At 42.9% G+C, this 22211-nt stretch overlaps 1 protein-coding gene across 2 annotated transcripts; it reads right to left on the minus strand.

Moving 5' to 3' along the window:
* Positions 1–1021: 1021 nt before the first annotated feature.
* On the minus strand, positions 1022–19871 carry eif4enif1 (eukaryotic translation initiation factor 4E nuclear import factor 1). 2 transcript variants are annotated; one of them, XM_080845506.1, is made up of 19 exons: positions 19221–19871; positions 17904–18055; positions 14561–14634; positions 13550–13677; positions 11911–12197; positions 11445–11643; positions 11058–11218; positions 9958–10096; positions 8644–8820; positions 8104–8345; positions 7648–7728; positions 7349–7541; positions 6305–6387; positions 6005–6138; positions 5834–5909; positions 4053–4170; positions 3375–3716; positions 2443–2652; positions 1022–2089 (listed from the first exon to the last, which is right to left on the minus strand). In XM_080845506.1, the coding sequence occupies exons 2-19, from the start codon at positions 18003–18005 to the stop codon at positions 1896–1898; spliced, it is 2940 nt and encodes a 979-aa protein (XP_080701632.1). In that variant the 5' UTR covers positions 18006–18055; positions 19221–19871; the 3' UTR covers positions 1022–1895. The 2 variants fall into 2 exon arrangements, with proteins under 2 accessions (XP_080701632.1, XP_080701631.1); XM_080845505.1 differs by having other exon boundaries at positions 8104–8348.
* Positions 19872–22211: the final 2340 nt, after the last annotated feature.

Genomic DNA, 22211 nt, shown 5'->3' on the forward strand with positions numbered 1-22211 from the left:
ATGGCAGCCCCCCAGCTTCCTGTGAACTTTGACCTTTTTTCAAAGAGGGGAGGGTTGACTGTATTTGACGTTATCCTACAGCGAGCAATACATGCGTAGCTCTTTATGCGCTCAAAACTTGGGGTTAATAGTCATGGACTTCCAACTTGAGATTAACGAGTCTCTTATACGAAGTTCTGAAACTTGTCTCAAAGCGGTATTTACCTTCCTGGTCTCAGCTTTTGGTGATTTCACATCCTTGTTTTCTTCTTAGCCCCCTCCCCCTCCCCCTTACAATTCCCCCTCCCCCACGCGAACGCGCTGCTTTGTGTTCTTGGACGCGATTAAAATCGATTGCATTTAGAAAATTCCCAGTTGAAATAAACATTAATTAATAAAGTGCTCCGAATGGTTGCTAGATTACACAAATAGCATACAATGAATTATCAAAGTCGGAAAGGATTCCAAATATACGTCCTGTCTAATGAAAAGAACACGTCCTCCCAACACAATAGACTGTAAATACTAGGCTATAGCATGCTTTTTTTTTATTCTAAGACACAACAGCTACAGGCTGCACGAAAAAACGGGTCTCTTTCTAAAGTGAAGTTTGAGCTGCAGTTACATAAACAATGTCTACCATCCCAATACTTATTTTTTCCAATTGATTAGGCTCCAAGCAGAAGACCAGACACACAACCATCTCCAAGTCCATTCATTACGCAGCACTTCAGTGCTGAAACTGATGGAGCTCACACATCACTGATCTGTGTACCCAACACTGCCAAATCAATAAAGCAAGGTGATGTGTGAGTGTAAGTGTAAGTGTGTCATCACCAAGTTGGCTACCTATGAAGCACGGTTGTTCTTTAGTCAATTTCAAAACATGGAACAGGTCCTTTAAATAATCAAAAACAGAAATCCATTGTTGTGAAGTCATTTATTTATTCATTTAACCCCCCCTCCCCTCCAATTAATTAACTCTACTTGTGCTTCCTTTTAAATTAACAGCACATTGCCTTTAAGTTGAACCCCTGCCACCCTAAAACAAATGATGCCATGATTCAGAGCAGTGCCTTCACCTCCAGGGACAAAGGGTAGTTGAGGGAAGGGGAAAAAAAAAGGGGGAGTGGGCAAAGAAAAAGAACAGACAGGAGTGGAAAAGGGCCCCCACCCCAAAACAGAATGAAAGGCACAACCAACAGTCAGAACAGGGAGAAGCGGCTTCTTGACCCTGGGCCCCGTCCTGAGGGAGAAACTGTGCCTATCTGAAAATTCGGACTGCCTCCAACATCCACTCGCATCACACAGGCCAAGTCTCACTTCTCCAGTGGGCTCCCAGCAGTGCTGCCTCTCAGCATAGTTCAGGGGAGGGGCAAATAATGAGGGGAGGGATGAGGGTAATAGGGACAGCACCACTACTAGGACAGGACTAAAGGGGCACACCTTTCTCGAGGAGTCCCAATTCACCTTTAGGTTCCAGCACATTCACCTTCCCCATGGCTCAGGGGTCAAGTATGTACAGGGAGAGGCCCCCCCCTCCCACCCCCACAAAAAGGAAAAAGAAAACAAAGAACAAAAAAGAACCACCATTCCCACTGGTATGTACAATTCTGGCCTATACATTATTTACTTCATATACTGCAGAGAACTGAAAGCCAAAACATACAAAAGAAAATTCTTTAACTACGTTACTCAAAACAAGGACAAGATGTGGAGAAAAACATGTGTCCATGACTCGTCTTTCCCTTTTCTGCTCACTCATTTTAGGCCTTTTTTGTAAACGCTCACAGACTTCCAGGGGTTTAAGAACGAGCGCGGCTCTCGGACGGCACTCTGCAGTCCGCACATCCACTTCCACACTCCTCACACCAGCAGGAACGAGGGGATGCCAACCCATCATCATCCCTCCCATCTCACGGCCGGAACTCCAACTCATCTACACTGATCACTTTTGATGGCATGGAGGGCAGGGGCTGCTGCAGCACATCAGACCCAAACCATTTCGCCAGGCACGGGGGAGGGCTTTCCCCCCGTCTCTGGGTTTGGTTCATCCGACTGGAGCTGTGGCTGTGGGACTGAGGGGCTCCCTGGGACCCTGGATACAGAGCTGAAAAACAAAAGCAGTGAACATGTCAATTTATAACATTCCAACACTCATAATGAACTACAATCACACCATCTGAAGAAATGCATCACTGACTTGGAGTGCATAGCATCTTGGGGTAATCAAGATGAGGGATACTAGAATGTCTGAGTTTACTGGCTAGACTACAGCAGCACTTTACTGAACAATTATTTGGTTGTCTAGTGCTGGCAAAAAAAAAAGATAGGTGGTGCAATTCAGTGCAAAACTGATGGTTGTGAAAATTATTTGGACAGTGGTTGTGTTGCACACCAACTGATCAAAAACACAAGTGGCTCAAAACACCAACATGAAGACAGTAGTGTAGAATAACTCACGTGGTCTATGCTGCTGCTGCTGCTGCAGCAGGAGATGTTGCTGCTGCTGCTGCTGCTGCTGCTGTTGTAAGACTGCAAGCTGGATATGAGCGCCAGCGCGGGGTGCAAGTAAAGGGTGCCCTGTAGGACCCAGTGGGTACAGGGGTTGACCTAGCAGGGCCGGGGGTAAACCCTGAAGTTGAGACAGATCCACTGCCTGGGGATAGATGCCTACAGGAGAAACCAGAATGTGTTACAACTCACCACCACAGGTCAGCCTTCCAACACTGAAGAGGAGTAAACACAACAAATTTCTAAGACCCTCTGTGTCCACACTATGCTGTCGCATACGTACGCATTTTGTGCCTTAAAAGTATACTCTTTTTCTGTTGCAATCAAATCTCTCAGCACACAGTATTTGCTATAGTTTTCTCTGCCTCTTCATAACCATTTACTCCCCTATCTAGTACTAGCTACCTACCTTAAAATATCGCTACTGGTGATCTAATCCAAATAATATTCCCTGAAACATGAAGTAAACTAAACCTCATTTTATCAGTGGTCTCCAGGAGTTTTATTCTGAGGGTGCAAACATCCTGGAAAATGTGCATATGTAATGTAATTCACTTTTTTCAAAGAAAAGCCCCGAACCAGGGCTTTAGAACTGGCATGCAGATGCAGTCAAATCTTTAGGCTGTGCAGGACCATTCCGGCAAGGAAATAAGAGTCATGCGCACCTAAACATACCCCTTTGTTCTCCCCTGTGAGAACCAATTTCAACTCAACTTTGCATCAACACCAAGGTTACCATAAAAAAATTGAGAACATCTAATCTGTTGTGGTGAAGCTACTCTTCTCACAGCAGGTGAAGCACATCTCACCAAATTTAGTACCGCATCCAAGTTTGCACAAACTTACTAAGTCTAGATAGGAAAGTGGGAGCCTGAGCTGACCTGCTTGTAGTAGTGTGGGGCCCAGCTGCTGAGGCTGGATGCCTTGGGCCAGCATCCTCTGGACCACACTGGGATGGAGCTGAGGTGGGGGAGGCCGCACCAGAGGAACGTGGGATAGCAGTGGCACAGGATAAATGGGGCGGGGGAAGTTGGAAGAGGATCCTCCCGGGGAAACCAGCGTTGGTGTGTGGTGCCCGGAGGAAGTGCCGCCAACAGGCCGCTGGGAAGAAGGGCGGGGATGCTGGGAGGAAGAGGAGACGGGAGTGGAGCAAGACTTCACGGGCCCTCCCTGAGGATAGCCACTCTCTCCACCATCCAGACCAGGGCTGGGGGAGGTGCTGCCTGAAGGGTGGAAAGAAACCATAAGGATTTCATGCAGATCCAACAATATTTCCAAGAATCATTTCAAAAGGAGCTTGTGTGAAATACATTTTGTATTCAACTGAGCATTTAATTAAAATGTTACTGAAAAATGTCAGGTTGTCCTTTTAAGTACCTCTCTTACATGGAAGTCTTGAATTGCTTATTTTTTGTTATTTGAGGGAATTCTCCAACAAGGGTGTGAGGGGCATGAAAAGATGATTACCTCCATAAAACACCACAATTACTCTACACAAATGTTTCCAGACTATAGACCTTAAATATGGTCTCGTCACCATTTTACGCAGGTTTCATTACCTTCTAGCAAATTGGCATCTTCTTTGCTGCCAGGTCGGCTTGTAGATTCATCTCGGGTCTTCTCCTTGGTCTCATACATTTTACGGATCACTGATGTAGGTGTGAAGGAGGGAGACAGCTGAGAAGGAAAGCACATTGCACTTGTTATGCAACACAGTCTCATGTGTTCACCCTGCCTCCAATCAGAAACAGTGGTGGGCAATGTTCCCTCTAATTTTTTTCAGCACTGAGCAAATCTTATTTATTCTGAGCGCACATTTCAGCACTGTGAGCAATTCGTAAACCACGCAACCTGACGAAAATGACCACGAGCCTGTGTTAGCCATAGGTTTCCAAAGAGATGACAGCAAATGCATGAATATGTCTTCAAGGTTGATATTAATTCAATATCCTTTATAATGGCTGAACATTTTAATGATGGTGTTTTACCAGTAAGTTTAGTTGAACTTAAAGGATCTTTGGTTGAAAATAAATTAGGTTTAGGGTTTATGAATGATAATGATTTTATATATATATATATATATATATATATATATATATATATATTTCTACAAAATAAAAGTATCCAAGGTGTTTAGTCATTTCTCAGCAGGTACAACATTTAAGCAGAACTTCATTGAAAGAAAAATGCTAATGCAGTGCTTTACAATACATATAGTAATTATGGTGTTTTTTCCTAAAGGTAGCCTTTATAAATTATTTAATAACTGGAGTGGTTTGCAACAAACTAAGCTACATAACATGTAATTTGAATTACATTGAGGGAGCTTGGAGCTAGGCCTATCTGGCTGTGTGGCTCATCTTGTCTGCAGGCCTATGGAAGACACACCTTTCTGACTAAACATGTCAAAATGTTGTTGCAGTTATCAAGATAACTTTGAATGGGGCCTTATAGGTCTAATTGAAAATATTGGAAATTTCTACCTCAAATCTTCTTGCCTCACGATTTTGTCTTAGTGGCATTAGACTGAAACCGCGTTCACAGTCTGCGCTAAATGCTTGAAATGTGCCACAAATGTCAAGAATAACCATGAACTTGAATTCGTTGTTGACAAATGCGTCCCGGGACCGCATATTATGCTTCCTCCAGAAGCGCTTCGAACCTTTTCGCCAGATTGGTCACGTCATTCAGCCCATGATCAAATGTACTAACTGCGCGATCAAATGTACTAACTGCGCGATCCAACGTGTCCGGCTCAAAGGCAGCCCACTCAGCTCAGGGAAGCGGGCATCCAAGTGCTCACAAACTTTAAGGACAAACAGAATAATGTCACTTTTGTTCACTGCATGTTTTCCCACGAGCGAACTCTTTTCGCGTTTGCCTCGGAGCATATGTAAATATGTCTGAAAGTTTTATCCTACCCGAGTCAGTTTGGACTATTTCGTCTAGCCGCTCATGTTTAAACGTTAGGCAGACCTTTTTCTGGGGCACCTGCTCAGCCTGTCTTTTCGCCATGGTAGCCTATAACTGCTGGAGCAGAGCCCGGCAAGAGAGCTAAAGGAAATTTTCTATGTAAACATTCTAGCGCACATCCGGCTTGGTTGTCAGACATGTCAGTATTTTAAATGTTTATTACCTAGCCTACATACCCTTTGATGCTCAGATTTTTAAAAACCCCCAAAAAATCGTTTATGCGGTCTGAGAAATGTGCGCTGTCTGTAAACTCTCCTCTTCGACTGGCCCGCGCGCGCAGCTTAGAGGGAACAGTGGTGGTGGGTATATTGGCATTTTGCTGTACAAATGTCCCTGTTCAGACATGGGATGTGGTGTGACCACTCACCATGCTTGTGACTGTGTTGGCAGGGGAGCTCCTGCCTGTGGGTTGGGGACCTGGTGATCGGTTCAGTCTGGGTTGTCTGTGCCAACAAAAACAAGCACAATTGAGCAAAGCTCACACACTCTAAACACTCTCTTGAAAGGACTGCATGTACTTGGCTTGTAACACGTGTACCTGTTACGGTAGGCCAGCTTGTTATCATGGCCCTGTTTGATGTAACCTTGCTGGTAAGGGTAACGTCCAGAAATGGCCAGATCCTGCTGAAATACCAAGTCAGGCAAGTCCATTCCCATTGGTAGTCCTCGCATCTGCACATAGATCAGTACATAAATGTTAGGTAGTGTCACATAACCTGAGGGGTCAATGGAGAAAGATGCAAACTCCAGATCAGGTCAGGAACCCAGGCATACAGCCTAAAACATGATCCATATAATTATAAAAGTGATGGGTGAGGTGTGAGGATGGTGTACATACCTGTTGAGAGTGCAGAGGGCTTAGGGAACGATGCATCTCTGCCAGGCGTTCTGCCATTATGGGCTGAGGGCCAATGGGGTAACCTGTGAAAGATCACGTCATAACCTATACTCATACTTGTATACCACGAAACCTATAGTACTATACCCATTTCAGCTACTTGCTTTGTGTGTGAAAAGAGTCAACACAACCATGAAGGATGAGGAAATGACATGTACATATCTCTTATTTCTTGCAGTCTTAATTTGTGCTATATATTTGGCAATCCATTTTAGCTTTTTGAAACGTTTGAAAACCTTACAAAACCTTAAATTACAATTGCTGAAAGTGAGCGATAAAGGCCACTTTTGAATAATAATAATAAAAATGCTGCATTCGAGCTGAACTGCTTTTAAGGTCTTATTCTTCAGGGATAGGCTATGGGTTAATAGTAAAGGTGTATTAAGCTATAATACAGGACTATTTGAAACATTTAAATAATCAATAAAAGATGTGCTTCTGGAAGTCACTTTTTCTTTATAAATACTGAGGGACGCCCTTATTTAGCTTGAGCAACTGCCCCCCAAAATGTCTGCACAGCCTAGTTAAAACTTGTTCTCAATTCCAGTCAGTCAGTGATTCTGCTTAGTAGTGAGTGCTGAGGGAGAGGCGACAGCAGCCGGTCCCAGTGTGGTAGAGGCAGGGGACAAACAGTGCCATCCTCGTACACACTAAAAAGGCTTTTATTCTTAATTTCATTACTCGTGCCATGTGGTTAGACTGAGAGGAGAGATGGATCTATTAAGATAATACATAATACATTAAATGAATAGAAATGTTTAATATATCAAATAATTGTGTTTTAAGGCTGCATGTATTTGTTGTGTGCAGACGACCATTTTTGTGCCGATATGCCAGGTAATGCCAGCCCTTTCCACCACTGTTCATCATTTTGCCATTAAAAACAACCTTACACATGTCAAGTAATGCATGTCCTGTATTTGACCTTGATCCATATCTTTTGAAAATGTATATGACCTAACCCAATTGCCCAATCTCAATTACCAGTTGTTGGATTTATGTAGTAGTCCGGGATCTGGGATCTCTGAGGAAAGAGTGGGGGAGAGGGGCCCCTCCGGTGAACCATTGCAGGGGCCCCAGTTGGGGCAGTGTGTCCCTCATGGTTCCCCAGCAGGCTGTGGAGCAAGTTGGGGGAGCTGCTTCGAGGGTGTGTGGCTCCGTGGCCACCCATCAATTCCTGAAACAGACAGCAGCCAGAATTGTGTCAGGGTGGGAGACAAAAGCTTTCAAAGAAGCCAACTTCTAAAGGGCTGTTTATAATTCCTAACAGATTGGCGACTCACCTGGAAGATGTTGTTCTGCTGTGCTGTTGGGACCTGGGCTTCTGGCAGCTGCATCACTGTGGGCTCAGCCTGCTGCTGGAGCTGAAAAGGAGACAAGAGTAAGTCCTACAACAGTCTACATAACACACACACACACACACACACACATCCAAAAACAGAGGAACTTGCATTGGTCCTAACCACACAACCAAAAAGGGAGCAAGCACTGGAAGCATGATGGCAAACACAGGCCAAAGGAAAAACAAACTATGAAAGTAAAACAAATATATGCCCATCAGTTCTTCTACCAGAAACAAATGACCCAACTGCAGCACTGGTATGATGGCAAGAAGTCATGGGTTAAGGGGGGTGGGGGGGGTCCAAGCTGCAGAGCTAGGAGGCGATGAGGGTGCATGCCAGCATGCAGCTAAGGCGAGGCGTGGCGTGGCCGAGGTTGGACAGGCAGGTGACACTTACATTGGGTTGGGTGGGCAGGGTGCCACTTGCCTTCATGCTGCTGACCAGCTTGTTGAAAGCGGACATGTCGGAGTCCCGGGAACGGGTGACTCGGGGCGGTCCACCAGTGAGCGCGTGCTCCAGCTGTTCAGCCATGAAGGGCGTACCGCAGCCACCCCTGGGAGCCTGAGCCTGCTCCGACGCCACCTTGAGTCCCTTCAGACCGCCTTCCACCTCCTCCAGGGACAGCACCACACCGGAGCCTGCTGATGAAGGCAAACAGACAGACCAATATTGCAATGGAAGCTCCAAGTATTGCCACAAATTTCTAGATCTGAAAAATTCTACTCGCCCAGTTTTCAAAGATTATAGAGCATGGCACTCTAGAATCACTGGTTTGCATATTGCTACAACGAAACGGTCTTATTTATCAGAGTCACTTCCAGTTCCAAACCATAACATTGAAAAAATAAACTTCATAGGGAACATAACCAGAGACCAAAATATATTGCAATATACTGCAATATACAAACACTGGTCAAACAATGAAATGGCACTTACTGCTCTCCCTGAGACGCGCCTTGTTGACAGACAGGGTGGACAGGAGGGGCTTCAGGTCAATCTTGGCCTTGTGCAGCAGCTCCAAGATGTCGACTTTTTCACGGCTGTCCCCTGAGGTGATTGGGGTGAAGTATGGCGCTGTTCCTTGAGTTGGAGAGCTGCAGCGTGGGTCCAGCCCTGTAGGAGAAGACACACACGGAACCCTTAGCACAGTGCCAATGTCATCCAGACTGATTAGGGTCAAGGTGAGGCTAGAAAATGGTTGATGCTCTTGTATGATGAGGTAAGGATGAGTCACTGCCGCCCAAGAGTGCATTTAGGCCATGTTTATCCTATACCATCCAGCGTACATCCAGGCTTCTTTTTGGTCAATCCTCAAAGTGGTATATGTGGTGTAAATCTGACACTGTCAATTCCTCAAGAAAAACCATGCCAATCGTGAGATATGGCAGTGGTAACCTTATGCTGTGGGGATATTTCTGGGGGGATGGAGCCTTGCCAGCCACTGTAATTACAGGAGTTTGCCATTATTACAAACTAGGAAACTAACACTCCAGCATCCACCTAAACGGTCTTTATCTTTACACTTTTCCGATAAAACTGCCGTCACTGACATAACACTTTAGCATTTACAATTAGCAATACCAAGAAAGGCCAGCAGGTGGCAATGACACTGACTAGACTAAAAATAGGGCCACCACATGAAACAGTTAAATCTCCCTTGTGATAGTTTCCTTAACATATTGTATAACATGTCATAAAAGTAAAGGGGAACGCTAAGTATCCATTTCATGTAGAAATATTGTGACAAGATGTTTTGTAAAATTCTGACTGACCAGATTTCACCAATTTACCAGACTGGGCAAAAACAGGCAAACCAGTCAAATGTGCCTACAAGGATGCTACAAGAGAAGTAGAGATGACTGAAGTACAGTTTTAAATGTGCCTACAAGAATGCTACAACAGAAGAGGATTTTGAAATACAGTTTTAAATTAACGACAGACAGTAGACAGAAGGTCCATGATGTGAGTCAACTATGAATCAAAAATCTACTTCATGTTATTTACCACAAGCAATTCAACACGTCGGCATTGCTCAACAAGTGTAATTCGACTGCCATTTACCCACGGTTTACCGGAGACCAGGTACAGCAACTGTTTTGCTAATACAACTTATTTGAGTGATAATTGAGCTGAAGAATTACTGCAGTGGTGGTTGAGATTTAGCATAAAGGTGGGGTTTGTTTGTCAAAGGCTTCAAGTGTGTATTTGCGCACGTGTGTGTGTGTGTGTGTGTGTGTGTGTAAATCATACCGGCGAGTCTCTCCAGTTCCTCATGTGGGGTAGAGCGCAGACTGCTCGAGCGAGAGCCTGACGGGCTCATATTAGTGTTGAACCAACGACTGAAGCGGCTGGCTGACACGGGACCCTCACCCAGGACATCCTCGATCATCTGAGGGAGACAGAAAAGGAGCATGAGAACACTTTCTTTTGAAAAGCATGGAATTAAAGCTCTGAGGAGATGAAACGCAGATAGCACTTACTTGGCAAATGAGGGGCTGCACCCGGTTACCCTCTACAAAGAGGGAAGTACGGGCTGGGGTTTGATTTTATGGCAAAGTGGCTAGTTTGAGAGCCAAGAAGTATCATTTCACAGAGGTCTATTTCAATTTCATTTTTGGAAGGGGGTTGCAATACCAGGGAACACAAAACATGTGCTTCCAGAAAAAAAAAACTACAGCCAATAAAGTTTATGATGCTGCTTAAAGACTGGAGATGGGCATACATTTGTATTACACCACACCATTAAAAACCAATTTAGACAGAGAGGAAACCAAAAACCTGAGAACAGGCAACTTAGAATGAAGGAAGACATTAAGAAGAGGCAACAGAAGGCTGGTAATGTCCAGTTCACTAAAACAAGGAAACTACAAAGACCCCAAAGGTGTGGCAAAGCTGTAACACCATTCCTACAGGTCCCATCCATCGTCCAAAACAAACAAGCCAGTGAGAGGTTTCCTGTCAAACCAGATACCATAAAGATAGAAATGTGGCATCCCTTTATAAGCATCTCACCACAATCGAATGTGACTACAACAATTCCTTCACCACACACCCAGTTCATGTCAACACCCAAAACATCATTGTCTTGCGAGCGGTTTGCCATCAACACATGTCTTCTAGTGTGAGCAGTCTTGAAATAAAACTGGTTATCTTTCACCTAGAAAATGTAGTTTCCTAAGCCAGGAAAGGCAGATTTTGACAGACATCCCCCAAGAGGAGAGTGAACACCTAGCCTTTAACCTACAGCTCCAGAGCCCAGTGGTATGCTCACACACACACCACATTTCTTGCTCTAGCCAGTCAGCAGTACCCATAATGCATGCAACCCACAAACCAGTGCTCAGTCTTACCGAGGCAAGGCCAGGCATGGTCTTCTCCAGGTTGAAGAACTCATTGAAGTCAAACTCTCCTGCAGTCTGATCTGGAAGGACCACAGAACGTGGAACTTCCTGATCAGCTCCTGATTCCCGTGCCACCTCCGGCTCCTCAGAAAGTCCTCCGTTGCAATCCACTGCATGACACACACACACGCACGCACAATTGTGAAATACATCTGGAAACACATTCTTACCTTGGAAATAAAAACATTCCATTGTAAAACAACTTAAAGAAAAGGCACTTTTATTCATTTAAGTAGGCCCTTGGCAAAGCAAATGTGTAACCTTTTCATTACACATAGATACATGTTCCGAGCAAGATGATCACTTTGGCCAGTGACAGCCGTCTTCCAGACTCACCTTCCTTTATGGTGTCACTCTTCTTTCTAGAGCGCTTTGGTCTGCGTTTGTCTTCCTCTAGGATTTTATCATCAAAGCCGATAAGCTCAATGGTTTCCGACTGACTGGTGGGGCCACCAGAGAACCACTCTGGCTCTTCCTCAGCATACGAGTCATTCCTTCTCCTCTCACTGAACACACGTTTGTCCCCAAAGTCTCTCTGAGGATGCAGGAGAGTCACGTTAAACAGGCAAACAATCATACCAACTTCTGCAATGAAAGCAGACACTGTACAGCGCAGGAAGGACAAATCTTGCTGCATATTATATTAAAGTTGTACAGTGCACCATGTACAATCCTGAACTATCCCAAATACAACCCAAATATCTCAGTATCTGTACATGTGCACATCAAAAAAAGGTCTGAAAGACCAGCTTTCTTTCACATTCAAACACAGAGCAATCTTGAAGAGCCACGCAACACATACCCTGAACCTCTTGTCTTTGTAGTCTCTTTCCCGCTCCTTGTCAGGGCGTAGATCTCGCTCTGTGCGCAGGTCCCGCTCAAAGGTGCGAGCAGCCATAATGCGCCCGCTGCCAATGCGGCGGGAGCCCACCAGCCTTAGGCTCTCATTCTCCTTGTTCTCCAGTGGGCTGACAGGTCGCCGTACCATTGACGGCAATGCTGCATTGCCCTGGCAACCGCCTCCAAAGCTGCGTCGCTGTGGACTCAGCACCACCTCTAGGTCATCCTCCTTCAAACGCTCCCGGGGGTCTAGGGACAGGCACAGGCATGGGGTATATAGTTAAACATATGAATATGGAGACATATCTATGGAGATGTTTAAAAGCTCTACTGGGAACACATTTACAAAGGCAGTCTCTGGAAACTAATTGTGAAAACCACTAAAGAAAAGGCCAAAGGCTTGCATATGGAATTCTTTTCTATTTGAGGCACACATTAGTGTAGTTGCTTTTAAAGTGAAAAAAATAGATTTAACAGGTTTTCCAATTAAACGAAAGAGCGATATCTAACGAGGAACTTAATTAGATTGCCATAACTGCGACAGTTAAGACATGATTAACCATCGTGGAAATAAACCAAGAACAAAAGAGTGGAGACCAATCAATTCTATCATCCAGGCCCTCCATCCAACAACAACAACAACAACATGGGGAAAGCCTCAGGGCATCCCTGCTACTTCTACAACTCCCTTTTGTATATTTGGGTTTAATTTAACCAACTTTCTTTTTTTTTTTCCGTTTTGTTAATTCTGGAGCGAAGATAAGGACATACCATAGAGCAGTGGTTCTCACCCCCCTGCTCTGCATGATTTTCATCTGTCCCTGACAGAACTACTCACTCTTAGCAAGCTGAAAGACCTTAGCTAATCAGGAGAGTTTTAATTACACAAATTAGAATCAGGCATGCATGGGCTATACAGAAGATGACTGAGGTGGGTGGGGGGTTGGATTCAGAATCCAAATCACTAAACTGGATTTCCATCCTACACACTCTAATGGTTCATTCTCTAATAATATAGTCAAATGACTTCCATGGCCTGCACAACCAGCAGCTCTATGAACATAACTGCATTTTATATATGCTCTAGAACAGTGGTTCTTAACCTGGGTTCGATCGAACCCCAGGGGTTCGTTGAGTCACTCAGGGGTTCGGCAGGGGTCAAGACACACGCAGTATAGCCCGGTTCACACTAGCAATGTCGGGCCGTTTTTATGCATACCTACGTTTTGAAGAATTCTTATTTTATTTTTCGAATTACGAAGGGTTCGGCGAATGCACTGATGAAGCTTGCAGGGTTCAGTACCTCCAATAAGGTTAAGAACCACTGCTCTAGAAAGTCCAATAACAGTTCAAACTTAATTCCCAACACAATCATCCCTTAAGTACTTGGAAACTGTGCTTGAAGAGCAGGTCAATATTCCACTACACGACAGGCGAAGTGAATAGTTCTAAAGCCAATGGGTGGGCACTCATAAGTTATAACTAACTTAGCAAACATCACAAAACATAAGTGGAAGACGACCTTACAAAAAAAAAAAAAAAAAAAGATGAGCCCCTTATTTAATATTTGACATAATATAATAATACAATAATGCACTTACCTGCAATTCTGCGCTTAAGGAGCACCCTGTCATCTGTGAAATCCTTCCTGTGGCCCTCTGTGGGGGAGTCACGCTCTGAAGAGGGATAGAGTGAGGCGTGCCATTTCTCAGGGTCCCACACTCCATCACTGCGCAAGCAAAATACAGGTTAATTCAGCAGTCATGAAACAAAACCTCACACCCCCCCTTTGGCTTCACTTCATGTTGAGATACAAAAACTATACCTGGACTGATTCATTTGGCAGGTAATTAAAAGCTGCTGTATGTCAGAATACAAAATAAAATAAAAATCTAGAAATTGCAATAGCCTTAAACACTTATGAACCCTGTTGCACAGATATCTAAGGTAAGTATGCTAACCAGTAAGAGCCACATCAGCTTCTCATAATACACGCAAAAAACAACAAGGCAAAGCAATGATGCAGCCATGGACATAAGCCCACACTGCTGGGAGTGGTGTTAAAAAAGTCACTGTTACAATGTTAATTTGAGACTGGAAATAGAATGCCCAGATTTTTTTGAACTATAGACGGTCAATACATTTTCAAAGTGCCTAATTGAATTTACGAATGCATGTAGTAAGCAAACATGGCTTTCCTGTAATAATTAGCAACAATTGGTGCTTAAATGAAGACCTGCAGGGGTCTGTATACCTCAACAAAGTTCACGTAACATAAATATCAATGTAGATGGACACACTAACGATAGCTTAGCTATCTTTCGATCATATAAATGTTTTCATGCTACATGTAGCCTTTAGCCTCCACCACCTTAACCAATTGGTTACTTTTGTGAAGGGAAAGGAGGTAGGGGAGTACAAACATAGTAATACAATCTGCTTGGAGTTGGCATTATGAAATAATTTAGCTTAGTAGCCTTCAGCTAGTCAGTCTTACAAGTAGTCCCTGTAAGAGTAAACAAAGAACCAACTCAAATCATTGAAGCATCTGTTGAAGTGTTTGATGCTATGAGAGGGACAAAATACCAGCTTAGAATAGGAGTGTGCCATACCTGTCATACTTATCTGACAGACACTCTGGTCTTTCATTGGAAACTGGGAATTCCTTTATTTCCAGCAGCTCTTCCTGTAAAGAAAACAAACCAAAAGAAAACTGACAATTAGCCTAACTATCCACATACACTTCACAAATAGCACCAAGGACAGTGCAAATGTAAGGGTAGCATTAAATAAACCGCTATTAATTATTTTTGTTGGGGTGGGTGATGCAAGCTACATTTGCCATTTTAAAAACTAGATTGTGTTATATGAATCATCCCAACATTAGAGTTAAAAGGCTCCTTGAAAAGCAGATTGAGTTTGAGAACAAATAAAGTGATTGCATTACATTATTGCAAGGAAATACTGTTACACTTTTCATTAAACACAGGTCTGTAGAAACATTTTTAACAATTTAGGCAAGTAATATCAAGCCTTTAGTTGCCAAGCCTGGCAATCCCTTTCAAAAGTTCTTCAAAAGTTGATTCTGCTGTCTGAAGTAGGCAATTTATTCAGTCTAGCCACTAACAGTGACCGTTATTTTTTTCAAAAGACACTTCACAAGCTGGGGCTATCGAGGTGACAGAAATCTACTAATTTGATGGAAAACGACAGTCTGTCAACTTGCAAAAAGTTCGTTGCAGTCTTCCGTTTGGCCTAAAAGTCACCAGTGGTGCTACAGAACATGTCTGCTTTAATGGTTGACTAACGCCCGACTCACATTGCTGCGTTGATGCGTCAGGGTTAACGCATCCCCATTCACTTTGCATGGGGTGACATCCTTTGCCGAACTGAATTGTGGCTCCGTTTGGTTCGCGTGCGTTGCGTTTCATGCTTTGCTCGCGACAAGAGTTGAAGAAGGTTAAACTTTTCAACAGGCAATGCATGCGTCAGCCAATCATATTGCCTTTCATGCATAACTGACAGCACAGGCACTAGCCAATCATATCCCGTATATGCTCACGTCTACAGAGCGGCAAACTAAAAAAAAAAACATGGCTGCCAAACTCCGTAGATGGTCGTATTTGTACCTACAAGTTGGTTGTTTGACTTTTTTTTGGTTAGATTTTTTAAAAGTTACCGAGAAATAGACACTGTACAATGTAAAAACCCCTTTACTGTAACTGAGAAATACGTATCATAGGATTTGCGAGGTGTCTGAGCACACTGTCTAATGATGGGTTAGGGTTAGCATGCTACTACTCACAGGGTAAAAGCTTACTAATGACGTGATTGGTTTGTTGACCTGTCAATCTCACTATAACGTCTCCGTTATCAACAGAACCCCATGCGCCAAACTCCTCCTCCACCGTCCGTTGCATCAACGCAACAATGTGAGTCGGGCGTAAGCATTTCAGTTCAGACGCCTTATAGATTTGCTCCACCATAGACACAATGTCAGTGTTTCTAGGGGTGTCAAATTATAGTCACAATTTCAAGGAGGACATTTAGGAAAATGTACTGACAGCAGTACAAAGCTGTGCCACTTGAATGAAGCATATTGCTTGCTGACCTGTGTCTGCATGAATAGGGATAGACAAGGACAAAAAAAAACAAAAAAAAAACAGTAATATCATACTGGTGGCAGCTCTACTATAGCATAGGCATGGTAAAGTATGACCCATGACAAGAACTTACAATGGTCTTAATCTCTTTTTACAGTTTTAAAACCCAACTTAAAGATTTAAATGTGCAACATGCAACTTAAGTCAAAAGGAGGCCTCAATTTCTTTACAAATCTTTACACTTCAGCTTATAAAATGTAGCAGTTTATACCATTGGCAGTTCTAGGAGTTGAAAACATTTAAGGCTTAGACCAGACTTGTAGGGGGTCTGGAGGCATCCTCCACTGGGAGGATTCTTCATAATACTAGCAGCTAAATGCACTGCCAGAATGTAAAGTCAGAGACCGACTCGACAGATAGAAGGCCTAAAAACAGTGCTGCTGTCCAAAAACAAAACCATAGAGTAAGCTAGCCTATACTACATTGCAACTTCTAATTTGATGCAAAATCTGTCCCACTCAGTAACCATTGACGTGAAGAGAAACTGAAATTCAGCGCCTTTCGATAAATAATTTAAAAAAATAAACTTGAAAGCAATGAAGGACCATGGGTTTTACATTTGGACCTTCAATGGCAAATTATTATCATCAAACGGGTTCCGTTTTCACCAATGTTCGTCTGTTTGTAAGCAAGCAAGATAAAACAGAGATTACTGACCCGATTTAGTAACTTGGTGGAAAGGTGGGTTTTGCGTTGCTTTGGTTTCGCTACCATTGCGAGATATGGCATTTGCCCTTGGCAGAGGTATGTGCTCTACTGAGTGCCATTGTAGTTGCTATTCTTAATATTGTTAAAAGGTACAGTGTGTAGTTTAGTAGCATCTAGTAGTAGAAATGGAATACAGCATTCATAAGTGTATATGATGCCAAGCTGATTGCATATTGATGGCCATTATCAAAGGCAAACTGAATGCAGAAAGATGGGGCTGGCAGTAGCAGCACCGCATGAGAAACGTCAGCAGTGTCAATAAACACATGCAACAGCTAGATGCAGCACTAGCGCAACGCAGCCGCTAGGCACACACAACGCAGGCAGTGTGCATTAGGCCTAAAGATAGCCAACGAGTACAGAACTGTGCAGAAAAGTAAACCTCGCTCCCCAACGCCTTAAGAGATGCGTGTTTATCACAGGTGTTTAGCCTTTAAAACCCATGGGTTTAGCCTCCTTGCTAGTATGCTCGCCTCTCATTTCCATGGATGCAAGATCAGAGTCCAGTGCAGAACAACACAGGTAACATGAGCAAGATGACAAGACAACCATACAAAAAGGGCAGCTATGACCCATCCTGGAACATCATCAGAACACATAAAAGGGTGGACTGAGACAAGTCTGGATTCTGTATGATAATTGCTCACTCAGGGTGAGGGTCCAGGAATTGAAGAGTTAACACATGAGCACTGTCGCAGATCTAGCATAAAGTTCAAAAGACTATTATGAATGTTTACTAGGCTCAAAACGTCAGTATAAAGTATAGGGAATATTGTTTAAAGTTTTATTCTGTTCAGATATTTCAACTCATAAATCCTTCATTTTGAAAAGTAAATATATCTCTATGGTAAATTCTCAGTGAAGGCTATGCAAAGGTTTCATTCTGATGAAAACATATCTATACAGTGAGATGGGATGTAAATTAGCCTCATCCTGTTCAACAAAATGGACAAAAACATCCTTAAGCAAAACAGGGCCTTATTCTCTGTAACAAGAAAAAAAAAAAAAAAAAAGGTCCACTGATTTTATGACTTGGTGGAAACAAATCAGCACCTGCAACGGTTGTCAGTCTGAAGGTACATACCTTGGTGTATCTGTAAGGGGGTGGCTCAGTATCGGACTCCTTGACCAAATCCGGTGGACCATCAACATTCTCCTTTTCCTCCATGCAGACATCCTTTTCCATGACTGCTGTTGGAGGTCAAGGTTGGGCTCCGACTCAGATTATCTCAACAGCTGTAGAGGAAGGTTGACAGAAAGCAACTCAGTAAAGGGGGTACTTCAGTGTAACAGCAGGGTTTTCATTGCAACATAGGCTACCATATCAAAAGTAACATTGCCACAGAGCAAGGTTCTGTATGATAGACATTTGTGGGTTGTGGACGGGGCAAAATGTTGGATAAACGGTAGGTTTAAGTCAACGTGTATGTGTGTACATACAAATAGACACGTGTCTAAAAGCTGTAAATAGTTAGCGATGTAACGACCAACTATAAACTCATTATACAAATTTGTATAAATCGACCAAATAACAAAAACCACCGTTAGAATCTTAGTGTTTTCCAAGCTACCCCCAGCTGTAATGTACCTGAAGAACTGGGGATGCGCTCGGAAAAGTGCACGGTGTTAAATTCACTTAAAAGCCCACACTGGCGTTATTATGGCCACCATGACCTACCGGCGTGGTGGTTAATTAAAACAAAACATATTACTTATAGGTTATACGCATCAGACACAAACATCATTTGTAGTGTCATCAAGTTATCGCAGGCCCAATGGTAAGACGAGCTATGAAATGAACGCTCGTTAACTAGCTTGCCATGTCATCGCTCAGACAATTTAACACATAAACGTCTGTTAGCCGGCTAAAGGTAATTTAAAATAGCTAGTGACTAACGCTAAGAAATAATCAATTTGTTTGACAGCGTATCGCCATGCATGTTAACTCGTTCAAGTGAATGTGCTTAATAGGCCATGTTGGTTAATTACCTTACGAAACAGTGGCTATTAACAAACGCCAATAAGCTCGTATCAATTACTACAACTCGCTAACAGATAACGTACATTTTTCGTTGACTTGGTCGCTAGCAAGTTGGCTAACTAAGCAGCTAGCACAAAAATGGAATCTAACAGTAACACCGGTTATCATAGCAAATGTACCAAAACAAATGACACAGTTTAGCAAATAACGTCACCAAATCAAATATCTCCACAAAGCAAATTAGCAAAAGCCAGAAAAGAGAAGGGGGAAGACTTATATTGGTGTGTGCGGTCCTAAGAGACCCTTCAACATAACGTTAGTAGTTTTCGTTAGTAGATAGTTCGTTTGTAGATAGTAAAACGTTAATGGCAAAGGGAACCTAGCGTAAGGTAACGTTAGCTAACTAGAAATCAAACTTACCTGAAGTTTTGTTGTGAGCCTTCTCTCTGCGTTTGTTCAAACTGCTGTTTAATAGCAAAACCTCTGTAACTGAGCTTCAGATGTGCGGTAACCTATACAACTGCTCGCAACGATATCTCCTTTATCTCACAAATGAACCAAACAACTTTCTACAGAGCAAACGCCGACAGCGTCACTAGCTAGGTAGCTAGCGACAGCTAAGTTAGCTCGCTAAAGTAAGCATACAACTCGATATTATTAGCCACTGGGAAATTCAACTTGGCTAGACGGCTCGAAACGTGTCCCAAACCCCGCTCCGGCCTTTAAAGAACAGCGGTAAATCAGCTCGCGTTAATACTAACCGCAAACCGTACTAAGGATGATGGTCGCGACAAAGCAAACTCGTAACTGGTTAACGTTAGCTTGTTAGCTAGTGGTCTTGAAAATCTAGCTAGCTAGCTAGCACCCACAGACCACTATGGCTGCAAGCTAGCTAGCTAGCTGACTAACAAGCGCCTCTTTAGTTACGTTATACACTTACCAAAAAATAAACAAAAAGGAAGTAACACTATGCATTTGTTCACCGACGGAGAAAAACGTACTTGGCTCGCAAGAAACGCTGACTGTCCCAACAAGACTACAATAAACGCTACCTGAAGATACTTTCCTATTCTGTTTCCTCTCTTTGCCAGTCACACAGCAGCGATTTTGATCACTCACTGCATCCGAGAGAAGGCCCTCTCAAGGATTATATAGTGCTAGAACTCGCCTTCCCAAAAATGTGTAATTGCTGGCTTTATCCGTGGTACTTTACTTTCTGTATTTTCCTAACTACAAGAGAATATTGTGACATTTTCCCGTTGTTTAAAATATGTTATATCAGTAGTGACTTTAAAATAAAAATACATCATTTCAGGCAATGTATATGGACGCCAAAGTAGCCCCTCATTAATGACAATTAAATTGTCCTGGGGCCAGCCTTATCTTGTGAAGAGAAAGAGTTGGTATAACCTAGATATTTTGGTACGGTTCTACAGAAAAAAGCACAATAGTTGGATCTTACTGGAACTAAGTCTATAGGTGATACGTTGATAATTTAACTGACCTGTTTCACTCATCTCTTTTTTGTAAGTCAGATTCATTTCTAACAATCTGATGATCAAATCTGTACACATAAAATATCCAGGTAGCAACTAAAATGGCATGGAAACACATCAAAAATTGTGGTAGCATGTCAGCAGCCATAATGTCCCTTATTTTTGATGGATGTACGGGGTACTCTGATACATCCGAGGCTAAGAGTACCCAGATATGCGAACATCTGTTCAAAAGAAAATTAAGCTGGCAATCTATTTGATACTGTATCCACAGCAAGTGCTCCGCAATCCAATCCGCTCATCCGACACTGTTGAACACGCCTTCGCGCAAACGTCTTCGCGCAGGTGCAGTACAAGTATGTACATCACGCGCGACAGTTGGTTTCCAAAACATCAGCGCAACAAGCTAGCAGCCCGAGTTGATCGCAGCCCGCTAATAATTGTGGTTTTACCAGAGAATTTGGTTTGACCGAGCTCTGTTTTGGAAAGCAGTTAGGTACAGTATCTACGGTAAAACAACTGTGGCGTAACCCTGAATCAAAAAATATCCAACGTTATCTCAAGCTTGGTAGCTTAAACTATCATAAAAGCTATCATTTGCTATTAAGCGATAATTATCCAAGACAAGAGAACGCAAACCACTTACTGATAAATAGAGGCAACCAGACTTAATCTTGATGAAGTGAGCTAATGCTTGTGTTGACTTACAAGTTTTGAGATGGGCTATGGAGATTTATTTGTCGATCACATAATTAGCCAGTTGGATTAACTTATTAACGTTGGATAGTTCGCTCTGGGCTAGCTATAAGCAAAGGTTAGTCACAAAAGGCTGTGCAAAATGCACACTTCTAAGTCACGACCCCGAAATGTTACCGTTAACGTTACCTGTTCAAGTCAGATCAAACAGCCACGCAATCCTTCATCGCGTAAAATTAACTATAGGGTTGGATACTCTTGGAATAGGGGAGGAAGACTGAAAGAGCTGCGAATACGGTGAGAACATATCTTATAAGTACTTTTACCCCTTTTGTTTCCATGTCTCTAACTTATGTGTCCGATATTTAGAAGACGCTTTTATCCAAAGTGATTTAACATAACAACACGCTTTTACCCAATGCGACAAATTAATTTTTGACAGACACCTGGCAAGGAAATACTTCTTGATATGGATGCGAAACACTTTTGGAAGAGTATCTCCATCTAAAGCAAGGTATGGTTTTATTTATTTTTGTTTTTAATGGAGGTGTGTAATATTTGTTCTGAGTGGGTGTGTTGTAAGCCATGACGGAGGAAAGTTTTGTCAAATAATCTTCAGATCTCATTGTCGGAGAGTAGTCCTGGGCAGGACCCTGGAACAATGGAGGGATGTTTGGTGGTACAGCAGAAAAGAGTGGAGCCTTGCAATACGAGCAGACTGTCATTACAGGTAATATATGGAACTGTTTATGACTCTGCTGATGAAACCCTGCGTAATCGTTTAGCCTAAATGCTGGGGGTCATTAAGGTTAGGAAGTGATGGGCACCTTTTTTCACCTTTTGTTTTGCAGATATGATCTGTTTCACAAAACATTCAGTGTGTGGAGAGCGTGGACTTTGGTGCAGAGAGAGAAGAAAAAGAAATGTCAAATAGCTAAAAACTTCGGTATGATTCCCTTCGTAAATCTTCTCCTAACATAAACCAGGGCCAACATACATATACTTTAAGCTGATGCACATTGTATTTGACTATGATGCTGCTGTAGACTGGGTGGCAATTTACCCTGGGATTGTGCTTTTCTAAAGACTGTGGCATACACCCTTACCTCTAAGGTATCCCTCAATTTCTAAGCACATTAAACTCTCAACTTTCTACAGCTCACAAACATAGGCTGTGTCTTGTGTGGAACTGCTGGGGGGTGTACATAGAGAAGCAACG

The sequence above is a fragment of the Sprattus sprattus genome (assembly GCF_963457725.1).
Source record: "Sprattus sprattus genome assembly, chromosome: 10".
Taxonomy (NCBI): Eukaryota; Metazoa; Chordata; class Actinopteri; order Clupeiformes; family Clupeidae; genus Sprattus; species Sprattus sprattus.